At 42.5% G+C, this 12,974-nt stretch overlaps 1 protein-coding gene across 2 annotated transcripts; it reads left to right on the top strand.

Annotated features, from left to right (window-relative positions):
* The first annotated feature begins 3,534 nt into the window (after nt 1-3,534).
* LOC113531974 (zinc finger protein 708) lies at nt 3,535-11,521 on the top strand. 2 transcript variants are annotated; one of them, XM_034313293.2, is made up of 9 exons: nt 3,535-3,777; nt 5,518-5,720; nt 5,849-5,941; nt 6,051-6,146; nt 7,714-7,824; nt 7,917-8,037; nt 8,158-8,692; nt 8,790-8,818; nt 10,119-11,521. In XM_034313293.2, exons 1-9 carry the CDS (start codon nt 3,771-3,773, stop codon nt 11,351-11,353), a joined length of 2,430 nt encoding a protein of 809 aa, XP_034169184.1. In that variant the 5' UTR covers nt 3,535-3,770; the 3' UTR covers nt 11,354-11,521. The 2 variants fall into 2 exon arrangements, with proteins under 2 accessions (XP_034169184.1, XP_034169183.2); XM_034313292.2 differs by lacking the exon at nt 3,535-3,777 and adding an exon at nt 3,816-4,685.
* The last annotated feature ends 1,453 nt before the right edge of the window (nt 11,522-12,974 follow it).

Below are 12,974 nucleotides of genomic sequence, written 5' to 3'. Positions count from 1 at the left end.
AAACACAATGATTTGTTTTATTGACTAAAAGTTTCTAAGCATTTTCTACGTGTTTGCAGTGTTGGTGTTGGTGTTATTGTGCGTGTCTGCAGTGTTGGTGTTATTGTGTGTGTCTGCAGTGTTGGTGTTATTGTGTGTGTCTGCAGTGTTGGTGTTGGTGTTATTGTGCGTGTCTGCAGTGTTGGTGTTGGTGTTATTGTGCGTGTCTGCAGTGTTGGTGTTGGTGTTATTGTGCGTGTCTGCAGTGTTGGTGTTATTGTGTGTGTCTGCAGTGTTGGTGTTATTGTGTGTGTCTGCAGTGTTGGTGTTGGTGTTATTGTGCGTGTCTGCAGTGTTGGTGTTGGTGTTATTGTGCGTGTCTACAGTGTTGGTGTTGTTATTATTGTGCGTGTCTGCAGTGTTGGTGTTATTGTGCGTGTCTGCAGTGTTGGTGTTGGTGTTATTGTGCGTGTCTGCAGTGTTGGTGTTATTGTGCGTGTCTGCAGTGTTAGTGTTATTGTGCGTGTCTGCAGTGTTGGTGTTATTGTGCGTGTCTGCAGTGTTGGTGTTGGTGTTATTGTGCGTGTCTACAGTGTTGGTGTTGTTGTTATTGTGCGTGTCTGCAGTGTTGGTGTTATTGTGCGTATCTGCAGTGTTGGTGTTATTGTGCGTGTCTGCAGTGTTGGTGTTGGTGTTATTGTGCGTATCTGCAGTGTTGGTGTTATTGTGCGTGTCTGCAGTGTTGGTGTTATTGTGCGTGTCTGCAGTGCTGGTGTTGGTGTTATTGTGCGTGTCTGCAGTGTTGGTGTCGGTGTTATTGTGCGTGTCTGCAGTGTTGGTGTTATTGTGCGTGTCTGCAGTGTTGGTGTTATTGTGCGTGTCTGCAGTGTTGGTGTTATTGTGCGTGTCTGCAGTGCTGGTGTTGGTGTTATTGTGCGTGTCTGCAGTGCTGGTGTTATTGTGCGTGTCTGCAGTGTTGGTGTTATTGTGCGTGTCTGCAGTGCTGGTGTTATTGTGCGTATCTGCAGTGCTGGTGTTATTGTGCGTGTCTGCAGTGTTGGTGTTATTGTGCGTGTCTGCAGTGTCGGTGTTATTGTGCGTGTCTGCAGTGTTGGTGTTATTGTGCGTGTCTGCAGTGTTGGTGTCGGTGTTATTGTGCGTATCTGCAGTGTTGGTGTTATTGTGCGTGTCTGCAGTGTTGGTGTTATTGTGCGTGTCTGCAGTGCTGGTGTCGGTGTTATTGTGCGTGTCTGCAGTGTTGGTGTTATTGTGCGTGTCTGCAGTGTTGGTGTCGGTGTTATTGTGCGTGTCTGCAGTGTTGGTGTTGGTGTTATTGTGCGTGTCTGCAGTGTTGGTGTTATTGTGCGTGTCTGCAGTGTTGGTGTTGGTGTTATTGTGCGTGTCTGCAGTGTTGGTGTTATTGTGCGTGTCTGCAGTGTTGGTGTTATTGTGCGTGTCTGCAGTGTTGGTGTTGGTGTTATTGTGCGTGTCTGCAGTGTTGGTGTTGGTGTTATTGTGCGTATCTGCAGTGTTGGTGTTATTGTGCGTGTCTGCAGTGCTGGTGTCGGTGTTATTGTGCGTGTCTGCAGTGTTGGTGTCGGTGTTATTGTGCGTGTCTGCAGTGCTGGTGTCGGTGTTATTGTGCGTGTCTGCAGTGTTGGTGTTATTGTGCGTGTCTGCAGTGTTGGTGTTGGTGTTACTGTGCGTGTCTGCAGTGTTGGTGTTGGTGTTACTGTGCGTGTCTGCAGTGTTGGTGTTGGTGTTATTGTGCGTGTCTGCAGTGTTGGTGTTATTGTGCGTGTCTGCAGTGTTGGTGTCGGTGTTATTGTGCGTATCTGCAGTGTTGGTGTTATTGTGCGTGTCTGCAGTGTTGGTGTTGGTGTTATTGTGCGTGTCTGCAGTGTTGGTGTTATTGTGCGTGTCTGCAGTGTTGGTGTCGGTGTTATTGTGCGTGTCTGCAGTGTTGGTGTTACTGTGCGTGTCTGCAGTGTTGGTGTTGGTGTTACTGTGCGTGTCTGCAGTGCTGGTGTCGGTGTTATTGTGCGTGTCTGCAGTGTTGGTGTTGGTGTTATTGTGCGTGTCTGCAGTGTTGGTGTTATTGTGCGTGTCTGCAGTGTTGGTGTCGGTGTTATTGTGCGTATCTGCAGTGTTGGTGTTATTGTGCGTGTCTGCAGTGTTGGTGTTGGTGTTATTGTGCGTGTCTGCAGTGTTGGTGTTATTGTGCGTGTCTGCAGTGTTGGTGTCGGTGTTATTGTGCGTGTCTGCAGTGTTGGTGTTATTGTGCGTGTCTGCAGTGTTGGTGTCGGTGTTATTGTGCGTGTCTGCAGTGTTGGTGTTATTGTGCGTGTCTGCAGTGTTGGTGTCGGTGTTATTGTGCGTATCTGCAGTGTTGGTGTTATTGTGCGTGTCTGCAGTGCTGGTGTTGGTGTTATTGTGCGTATCTGCAGTGTTGGTGTTATTGTGCGTATCTGCAGTGTTGGTGTCGGTGTTATTGTGCGTATCTGCAGTGTTGGTGTTACTGTGCGTGTCTGCAGTGTTGGTGTTGGTGTTATTGTGCGTGTCTGCAGTGCTGGTGTTGGTGTTATTGTGCATGTCTGCAGTGTTGGTGTTATTGTGCGTATCTGCAGTGTTGGTGTTATTGTGCGTGTCTGCAGTGCTGGTGTTGGTGTTATTGTGCGTATCTGCAGTGTTGGTGTTATTGTGCGTATCTGCAGTGTTGGTGTCGGTGTTATTGTGCGTATCTGCAGTGTTGGTGTTACTGTGCGTGTCTGCAGTGTTGGTGTTGGTGTTATTGTGCGTGTCTGCAGTGCTGGTGTTGGTGTTATTGTGCATGTCTGCAGTGTTGGTGTTATTGTGCGTATCTGCAGTGTTGGTGTTATTGTGCGTGTCTGCAGTGCTGGTGTTGGTGTTATTGTGCGTATCTGCAGTGTTGGTGTTATTGTGCGTATCTGCAGTGTTGGTGTCGGTGTTATTGTGCGTATCTGCAGTGTTGGTGTTATTGTGCGTGTCTGCAGTGTTGGTGTTGGTGTTATTGTGCGTGTCTGCAGTGCTGGTGTTGGTGTTATTGTGCATGTCTGCAGTGTTGGTGTTATTGTGCGTGTCTGCAGTGTTGGTGTTATTGTGCAGTTGGTGGTCCTGTTCTACTGCTTACTCTTTAGCTCCTGGTGTCTCAGGGCTTTGGATGGATAGGTCTCTCCCTTTCTCTCTCTCTCTCTCTCTCTCTCTCTCTCTCTCACACACACACACACACACACACACACACCCTCCCTCCCTCCCTCTCACACTCTCACTCTCACTCACACACTCACTCACACACACACACACACACACACACACACACACACACACACACACACCCCCTCCCTCCCTCTCACACTCTCACTCACACTCTCACTCACTCACACTCACTCAAAATAAAACAGTACATAATTTACAGTTTCATCATCCAACAACACGGAAAAACAACTTTTTTTTTTTTGCACTGAAATTTCAGGCCTTGTCTCAAAACTCGCTGCAGCACACTCCTCCTCTGCCCTCGGCTGCATCCGCCATGTTGTCTTGTGGCTACGTCCGAAACCACACCCTATTCACTATATAGTGTGCTGCTTTCGGAGTCCGCCATTTTGTAGTCGAATCACAAATTCCGCTCCCTACATTAGGTAGTGTGCTACTTGGTGCCCCAGGGCGCATGCGCAGTACCATCTCCTGGCCGTACAACAATCCACTGCAGCCAACGACAGCCAGTAAAACAGGACATTGAGGCAGAAACTCAGCAGCAGTGCTTCAACATCATGATGGGTAGGAGTTATTAATTTCTCCCAGGAGTTAGATATGTGTTGTAAATGGCGGCTGTGTTAGTGGGACGTTTATAAATCCGGTGCTGCGTTGCTAGCACACTTGACGGTCAGTTAGCTAGCAAATGAGCTAGTGCTGCTCCTCGTAGCAGTGTTTAGTAAATTTATATTCTTTTTCCCGCTGTGTTGATGCTAAAGGACTGTTTGCAGCTGTTAACGCATATTTGTTTATTATTTTTATTAGCTGAGAAGTCATTACAAGAGAAATGCTCATGAAGTAGCAAAGGGATCGAGTGCAAAATCTTCCTGTTTCCTGTAATAACGGACAGAAGAGCAGAGTCGAGCCTCTTCTCGAGTCTTTCCTTCCGAAATCACTTTATCGCTGCTCGTTTTGGCGGTGAAACCTGAACAGTAGTGTCCCTTGCGACGAAGGCGAAGTGGCGAGGCAATGGTTTGAGACAGGGCCTACTTCTTTGACTGTTGTGCTCTCGGCTTGTTTTGGTATCATTTAACTCTTAAATTAATTTTCCTATTAGTCTGATTATATATATGGTATATAACATCGATTATTACACAATCCTGGCACATAAAAATTTAAATAAATTTCTTATGTGATTTAGATTTAGTTAATTTTTACCGACGTTATCGGTTCTCACCCGTTTTCTGACATGTCCCGCCTCCTCACCAGGGCTGGTTTGTCGTACTTAATTATGATTGGTTCGTAGAGTTTCTTCTCCTCGTGAGGTATGAGTGTTTCAGCCAATCGCAGCGCAGGAAGAGGTGTTTACCAAAATACGGGTAGGAAATACGTTACGCTCACGATTCGCGCATGCGCATTTGGTGTCTACAAGTACTGCAAGCACCGACCACTTTTAGCAGAAAGTCCAGCTAAATTATTGAAGCACGTTATGGGTATATGTATATTTTTGCTTCGCTCAAGCATATATGTGTGTTATTTACTTTATATGAGGATTGTACCGCTACATCACCGGAGAATGTGGTCAGTTTTTGGTCAGTTTAGTGTTAAATGTGTGTCAATAGGCATTTATTCCGTTAAAAAAACCTCACATGCCTGACGATATGAGTAATTAAATTTATATTAAAATGCGCAGCTCTCATAATGATGGTTATTTTTACATTTAACCTGTTACATCTGCCATCCGGTAACAGCAGTTATACCGCCGCCCGGTGTTGTCCAATCAGCGAGCTGCTTTTTAATATGAACTAGCAATTTATCCAATCACAGATCAGTAGGCGGAGTTTCAGGGTTAGGGCGCGTGAAATAACGCATTTTTAGGCGCGTGCGGACCCGAACAGACAGCGCATGCGCGTTTCCATCGGCAACAGCGATAGCAAGATAAGACTCAGTCGATATTTTTTTGAAGGAAAAAATAAAAATAATAAAAAAAACCGCAATGGTTACCGAATACTGTCTGTTCAGATGTATTAAACATATGTTATATGGATCTTTTATAAAACGTTAGTAAGTTGATCTCTGGAAGGTCAATGATGTTTATCGTAACTGCGTGTGTTATCGCGAGATTATGACGCGTGATATTCTCCCTATTTGATTTAGACAGATATTTTATATACAGTGCTTTTCTTAGGACAAACTGAGGAAACCACGTGATAAACCACATGGTGATGATTGTGACCATAGTGACAAATATCAGGGAAAAAAAAAAATCATAATGGAAATAACATTGCTTTCTATTTATACTGTAATGTTTTCTGCTCTCTGTAGGTTCTGTCCCACCCATTTCCTCACTGCGCTTACTGGTTCCACCTTTACGGCTGATGTCTGCCTTTATGTGGAAAATTGCCCAACAGCAACATCTGGAGCATTACGGCAAACTAGAAGAATTTGTCTCCTTAGTTACAAGGCTCGTCCCAGAGGTCCTGACCAGCAGACAGAAGGCCACACTGGTAATGGGGCTCAGAGCAAAGGTGAGCAGAGACGGAGACCGTAAGAGTAAAGATTATTGTACAGAAACGGACAGAGCACATGCTTGGCATTGAAGAACAGACTGATGTTCCGTGTGCTGATTTTTATTATTTTTTTCCCTCTTCTTCAGATGATTCTCGAGATGTGCCGAGGTGAACTGCCGGCAGACCTCGAGACAGTGAAGTCGCACATACAGAGGATTCAGTCCTCTCATTCATCAAAAGTGAGCATGTTTTGAAAAAGTGTATGGCGAGATATATTTTGATTGTAGCTTAATTTGTGCGATGACTGAAATAACGTCGTGCTTGTTCTTCTCGTATTAATATTCTCAGGGAATTGATACAGAGGCAGACATTTTACAGGCAAACCTTCTAACGCTTGTGCTGGGTCTGCTGGAGGATCCTGCCAAAAAGGAATATTTCTTCCAGGTCAGTGCATGTCACATTATCACACCTGATTATAAACAGAACAGTTAAAGCAAGAGTTTGTGCTGAAAATCTCATTTTTATACCTTTTTATATCACCTATCCTGTTAGAAGTCGCTCAGCCAGGACACGTTTGGTGTTTGGTGTTTTCTTCTTTAGCTAACCATCAGTATGTTGCAAACGTACAATAATCGAAAGGCTATGAAAGCCTGAGCAAACTTCTCAAGGGGGAAATCTGGCTTAATACTCAACAGCAGTGTTTCTGCTTTATCAGAATTAAGGACGAAGTTTCTTTAATCAGATGCTTCTGAGTTGTTAAGGGTGAACTGATCAGTGTAATTGTTTTATTAGCCTAAAAAGTGAGAGATCAGAGTGATCAAGATGTTTTTTTTTTTTTTTTTTTTTTAAGAAGAGTTAACTCTTCTTAAAATGGTGAGCGAGAATAATTTTATATCATGGCCTAAGCTGAGTGATGAATCAATTTATAGTAATAAATTACAAAACCCAGTCACTGGTCATTTATACAAAGTAGCCTAGATGATATTTGGGTGAAGTATATTTGGTTGATCGAGAGGAAGGATCAAGATATAGCACTCGTTATTCTCAGTAGGTCTCTCCTTGGATTATTCATCCTCTGGCTACTTATTTTTAAAAGATATAGTAGCACATAACAGATTGCTGAGAGCCTGCTGCTGAAGTTTGACTCGTATGTTCTCTGTTTTCTTTGCTTTTAAGCGCTGGAGGAAATAGAGGGTCATAAATGACCTAATCATTTGTTAATTTTGGAATTGCTAAATAACTACGTAATGTTTTGTTTTGCTTAAAACTGGCTGAAACATGCATATAATTGTAGCTGTATATTTTTCCCTGTTCTGTTTGAGGACACGTAATTGTTAACTATGCTTTGGAACAGCTCTTGTAATTATTGTTTTTCCTCATACGAGTACCACATTAAGTGAGGTAGACCGTAGTGTTGTATTCAACTCGTAAATCATATACCAAAGCTGGGAAATGCCACATGGCACACTGAGATCTGGAAAGTTATCTCTAGCAGTGAGTGGTGTGAGTGCGCACTTCATGTGTAGGCAGGATGTAGTAAAAGGGTTTGTTTTTGTAAGTAATTCAAAACAAAATGGATGACACAATGACAACTTCATTCAGTGAAGCTTCATATATATATATATATATATATATATATATATATATATATATATATATATATATATATATATAATGTGTATATAATTTTTTTTTCACTCCCTCACGCCCACTTGGAAGTAAAAAGCTCCCGCTTGTGTTGTGTGTCCCGATGCACAACCCTTTAGTCTAGTTATTCACCATAGAGAGATCAGTCAGACCAGGTGTAACCTTGATTGTACTTGTCCATTTGCAGTAAAGAAGGTCACTCACTGGGAGTCACAGACACTCTGACCCTGAGTCTACCAGCCACTTCTAAACTGCGAACTGATTCGCTTTGTTCTGCACACGCCTATAGTGTTGCAGGTATGCTGGTTAAAAAAAAAAAAAAAAAATGAAGTCAATGTACTGTATTATAATATGTGTGTTGTAGGAGGTTTTCCCACATGAGTATGGTCCAGAATTTGACCAAGCACTGCAAGTCCTGGTTGGCCATTTTCTCTCGAGACTGGAACAGCTGCTGCCAGTTCCCAGCTTCAAACAGGTAGGACCACGAACACTGAAGACTTGTGCGTTACGCCCGAGTGCTCTCATGCTTCAAATGTGCAAAACCTACTGTATTTTTTTTTTCCCCAGACTTCATCGTGGCTCAGTGCCTGCCCCTGGGAGTGGAATGAGTACCTGGAATCAGTTTGTAGGACGGAGAGTTTATTACCTTTGATGCAGATTGGCATTTGTGGGACTTTGGAGGATAACGGTAAGTTATATTCTGAGTATTATAACTGACGTCGTAGATATGAATCCTTCATTTGTTATTCTTTAGTGTCTCAGAGAGTATTAATGATTTGTTTGTGTATATACGTGTTTACCATTTTAGCACTTCCATCGATTGTGGAGGACAGAATCCTCTCCTCGTTGTCTCTAACCGACATGGTGATAACCACCCAAACGCAACCCCCGTCCCAGGGGCCTCAGGATGTGGACGGCGAGAGTGCACCAGAAGATGGTGTCCAGGATGAAGACGTCAGTTCAGGTCTCGATGGATCTGTAGCTGCAGAATACGTAAGAGCCAACGACGGTGCAATGGAAGAAGATTCAGAGAGACAGACCTTTGAGAGAGAGATCAAGGAAGCTATTAAACATTTAGAAAAGGAGAGCGACATGTCGGCCGAGGTGGCTGGGAGTCTGCAGAGCACAGGAGTGCCAGAGGTTGACTCAGAATTGAAAACTACTGATGAAACAGGAAGTGCCATATCTGAAGCAGCACCTGCAGCAGAAGATATTACAGCTGAACAGCAAACCGTGATCCCCAGAGTTGCACATACAAAGATCATGCACCCACTGGAGGTTTCACACTCTACAGCAAACCGAGGGAGTGACGAGGGGGTAACCGACCAACATGATCCACAGCAGTAAGTCGCTGAAACTCTAAACCCCAGCTGTATTTTTAAAAAATATATATAATTTCTTTCATTATCAATATTGAGTCCGATGTTTTTCTTTTTGTAGGACTGTTTTGGAGGAAGCAGCTCAGGGAGGTGGGTGCTGTAATGTGTATTTTTACATTTATAAGTGTATTGTTGTGCAACAACACTGCCATTTTGGGGCTTTTTTTTTTTTTTTTTTTTTTCGTAAAATGTAGCCAGGGATCCCTTTTTGTGTTTAAAAAAAAAAAAAAAAAAAAAAAAAATTAGTCTCCCTAATGTTTGCAGCAGCGAAGTATTTTAAAGAACCCAAAACAGCTGCAGTGTGAAAATGTAGATCTGATACATTGTGTATAATTAACAGCTCTTGTACCTAGTTTTTTAATCAAAATTACAGTCAGCATTAAAACTATAAATAAAAAGTAAACTATAAATAAAGTGCATAAGTTGTATAGATTTTGAAAATGAAAGAAGTACATTCAAAGATCCTCCACTAACACTGGCTAAAAGAAAATCTCTTATAAAAGCCCAGACTCCACTCAGTCACCTGGTACTCCTTAACTGTGACAACTTCCTTTAGTATTATTATTATAAAACTTGTTTAACTTTTCTTGGGTCGGACCACATCACACCACCCAGTTGTTAATTATTTTCCTTAATTAATATCGGCACACCCTGTCGTGTTTTATTCTTTGCGTAATCACTAAAGCTGGGGTTCCAGTAAGTCTGAAAATTAAATTCTACATTGTTCTGAGAATATCAAACGGTCAGAAGAACTATAATGAAAAAAAAAACATAATTATTCTTCAGTGTTTGGGCAGGTTGTACTGGTGCTATGAAGTTTGCATTTTTTTACTGAAATATCGAAGTTCATTGTATTGCTTTTAAGTCTTAAACCACTAGAAAACACACTATATGGCCAAAAGTTTGTGGACACCTGACCGTCACACTCGTATGTGGTTCTTCTCCAAACTGTTGCCACAAAGTTGAAAGTACACAGTTGTATAGAATGTCTTTGTGTGCTGTAGCATTACAGTTTCCCTTCACTGGAACTAAGAGGCTTAAACCTGTTCCAGCATGACAATGCCCCTGTGCACAAAGCGAGCTCCATGAAGACATAGTGTGTATGTGACCTAGTGGAAAGCTTCCCAGAAGAGTGGAGCTAATTATAACAGCAAACGCAGGGGAATAAATCTGGAATGAGATGTTCAACAAGCACATATGGGTGTGACAGTCAGGTGTCCACAAACTTTTGACCATATAGTGTAATTGATGGATGCTTGGGTATACATCACAGACCCCACTTTTGTATAGAGAATCTTTTGTATAGTGTGTGAATTTCACTTCAGGATTGTGTGTGTGGGTCAGAATTAAGTAAGCTGTTTTGTTATAAGCCCTCTCTTGTGTTTTGCAGAGGTAACTGCTGAAGCACCAGAGTCGGAGAAGTCTCCCAACAATCCACTGGCAGTCGAATCCTCAAAGATACCTTTAAAGAGTTCTTACCTCCTTGGCAGGCTTTTACACAAGTGTCTGAAGTGTGGCAAGCGTTTTGCATATCGCTCGGAGCTCCATAAACACCAGGAGAGTCACAAACTCGCAACATCTATCAAGTGTTGTGAATGTGGGCAAATTTTCAGAGATTCTAAACTCCTGTCTCTGCACCGGCAGAGAGGCTGTCGTATGAGGACGTACAAATGCATCAAGTGCGGAGCAGCCTTCAGGTCTCTCTCGAACTGGTACAAACACCAGCAGGCCCACAAGGTGGTCTGCACACACAAATGCCCGGAGTGTGGGAAGGTGTTCCGAAGTCTCACAGGCTTAGTGGCTCACAGACGAGAGCACATGGGTCCTGCAGTAAACGGCGTTTACACCTGTGACAAATGCGACATGACCTTTGGCTCGTATCGAGGCAGGGTGCTGCACCAGAGGGTCCATACGGATAAATCCAAGCAGCCTTCTCGAAAGGAGCGTGAACCCGGGAAGTGCCGCTTCTGCGACGAGTCGTTCGTCCTGCTCAGCGATTTGAGAGTGCACCTGAAAACTCACCCCGAGTACAGACCGCATCAGTGCGACCAGTGTGGGAAGTGCTTCGCTCTGCACCACAGTCTCCTCGCACATCTCTCGAACCACACCGGAGACAAGCCATACCTCTGCACGCAGTGCGGCAAGCGCTTCTTCAGCAAGGTCCAGCTCAAATCGCACATGAGGTGTCACTCGGGCGAGCGGCCGCACATGTGCCCTCACTGCGGGAAATGCTTCTCGCTGCTTGGCAACCTGAACATCCACGTACGAATCCATACTGGCGAGAAGCCCTACTTGTGCCGTCATTGCGGAAAAGGCTTCATCTCTGCCGGAGAGCTGCAGGTGCACGAGCGCAGTCACACTGGCGAGAAGCCCTACTGCTGCAGCATTTGTGATAAAAGATTTGTGGTGTCGAGCCACCTGACGGCTCACAAGCGCGTTCACACAGGAGAGCGTCCCTACACCTGCACTCAGTGTGGCAAGACCTTCATACGGAGATACGACTGGAATAAACACATGTACACTCACTCAGGGGTGAAGCCCTTCCCCTGTACTATCTGCCAAAAGAGCTACACACGTCGCACACACTTGAACAGACACATGCAGAGCCACGGCGCGGGCCATTAGGAACATCAATCTGAATGTGACCAGAGTGGAAATTGGTTAATGTACAGAAGTACATACTTTAAATAAGGACATTCCAGTGCAGAGTTTCAAAAGCACATTGCTTATATGTTTTGTTTGACCAAATGCAGATATAATTAACCAATAAATGTTGGCCTTCTAGTTTATCAAGTACTGTGTGTGTGTGAATATCTGTTAACCGATCTCAGGTATAAGAATTTTATAAGGAGCTACAAACAGCAAGCTTCAAGATGGAAATGATGCAAAAATAGTTCAAATTAGTGCAAAAGTGTATAGAACTCTATTTTTCAGTAAATTTTATTTATGTTTCTGGCCCCGGTTCAGACCTGATCAAGGTTCAAGGTTCTTTTTTTTGTCACATATGTATTACATACATGTGATGTAATGTAGTGAAATGCTTTTTCCTTAGTGCCTCGTCCCACAATTCAACAATGATACATAATAAAAACAGAATATAATAAAATAAAAACTAGTAGACTATTATGTAAAATGTTCAGCAGCCTTTAGAGGAGTGAAATGTAGAATATGAATATGCATACATAGAATATGTTTAAAAAAAAACATATACAGAGCTGTACGGTGTAAGAGTTTTTTATGTAGTATGCAAAAGATTCGTTGAATTCTCTTGAATTACTGTCTGTTTGTAGTTTCACATGTTCTCCCCATGACGCTGGAGCTGTGAGGAGACAACGCTACCCACTAACACAGTGCCACCCTTGTTGTTGTGTTTTTTTTTTAATTAATTGAAGGATTATAAACATTTAAAACATCATTTAATCCTGGTTTTAGTTCTACAGTAAACTTGGGTTAAAGTTAATCTTTTTGTTCCATTATTTCAAACTTGGATTTAAATTTCAGTTGAAGTTCATTTTAATCTACAGATTTAAATTGTAGAAAACAATGAGTTAATCAAATGTAAGGTTTTTGTAGTTTTCACTGAAAAAGGAAGAAACAGTATCAAGAATGATTGTTATTCCTGAGGTCATTCTTTTTAGACTGATAAATTTATCATGGTGGACCATCAAAAACAAATTCAAAGATTCAAAACAAATTAAGATTTTAATCAATGATTTGCTAAGCCATGTTAAACTTAAATCAACAACAGCATTAAAACTTTAATCAACAAATACCTGAAAGAGATTAAACTGAGTTTAGAACTAATCCTTGGTTCAATTTTCTATAAATCTAGGTAATTTCAGATTAGATCTTTCATTAGTACAGCAACTGAACAGACGTCAAAATATGCAAATTAAAAAGACTATATTGTCTGTATTTTCCAAACTCCTCAGCATTTCAACCTCAACAAAAATGTCCATCAATAACAAAGACCTATTTCAAGTCCATATTTACAGTATCTCAAAAAAAAAAAAAAAGTTAGTTTAGAACTTTACCTCTTTGCACAATTGTTTCTGTATCTCGCGAAAGGCTCGTGAATTGCTGGATACTGAATTAGCTTTGTATCTCAGAGAGAGATAATGAATTCAGCTGTGCTTCTGTTAGAGCAGTCAGTTAGTGAAAAGAGCCTGCAAGCTGGACAGTTTCTCATGAAATCTGCTGCCATCAGCTGTAAGCATGAGCCATTGCAGGTATTGTAGAATACACA

The sequence above is a fragment of the Pangasianodon hypophthalmus genome, chromosome 18 (assembly GCF_027358585.1).
Source record: "Pangasianodon hypophthalmus isolate fPanHyp1 chromosome 18, fPanHyp1.pri, whole genome shotgun sequence".
Taxonomy (NCBI): Eukaryota; Metazoa; Chordata; class Actinopteri; order Siluriformes; family Pangasiidae; genus Pangasianodon; species Pangasianodon hypophthalmus.
Note: the sequence above shows the minus strand (reverse complement) of the source record. Positions and strands in the feature narration are given on the sequence as shown.

Coding starts and splice junctions, on each gene's coding strand:
- LOC113531974 (XM_034313292.2), top strand. CDS start 4,520: ATGAGTGTTTCAGCCAATCGCAGCGCAGGAAGAGGTGTTTACCAAAAT. Junction 6,147..7,713: donor AAAAGGAATATTTCTTCCAG/GTCAGTGCATGT, acceptor TGTGTGTTGTAG/GAGGTTTTCCCACATGAGTA. Junction 8,693..8,789: donor GACCAACATGATCCACAGCA/GTAAGTCGCTGA, acceptor TTCTTTTTGTAG/GACTGTTTTGGAGGAAGCAG.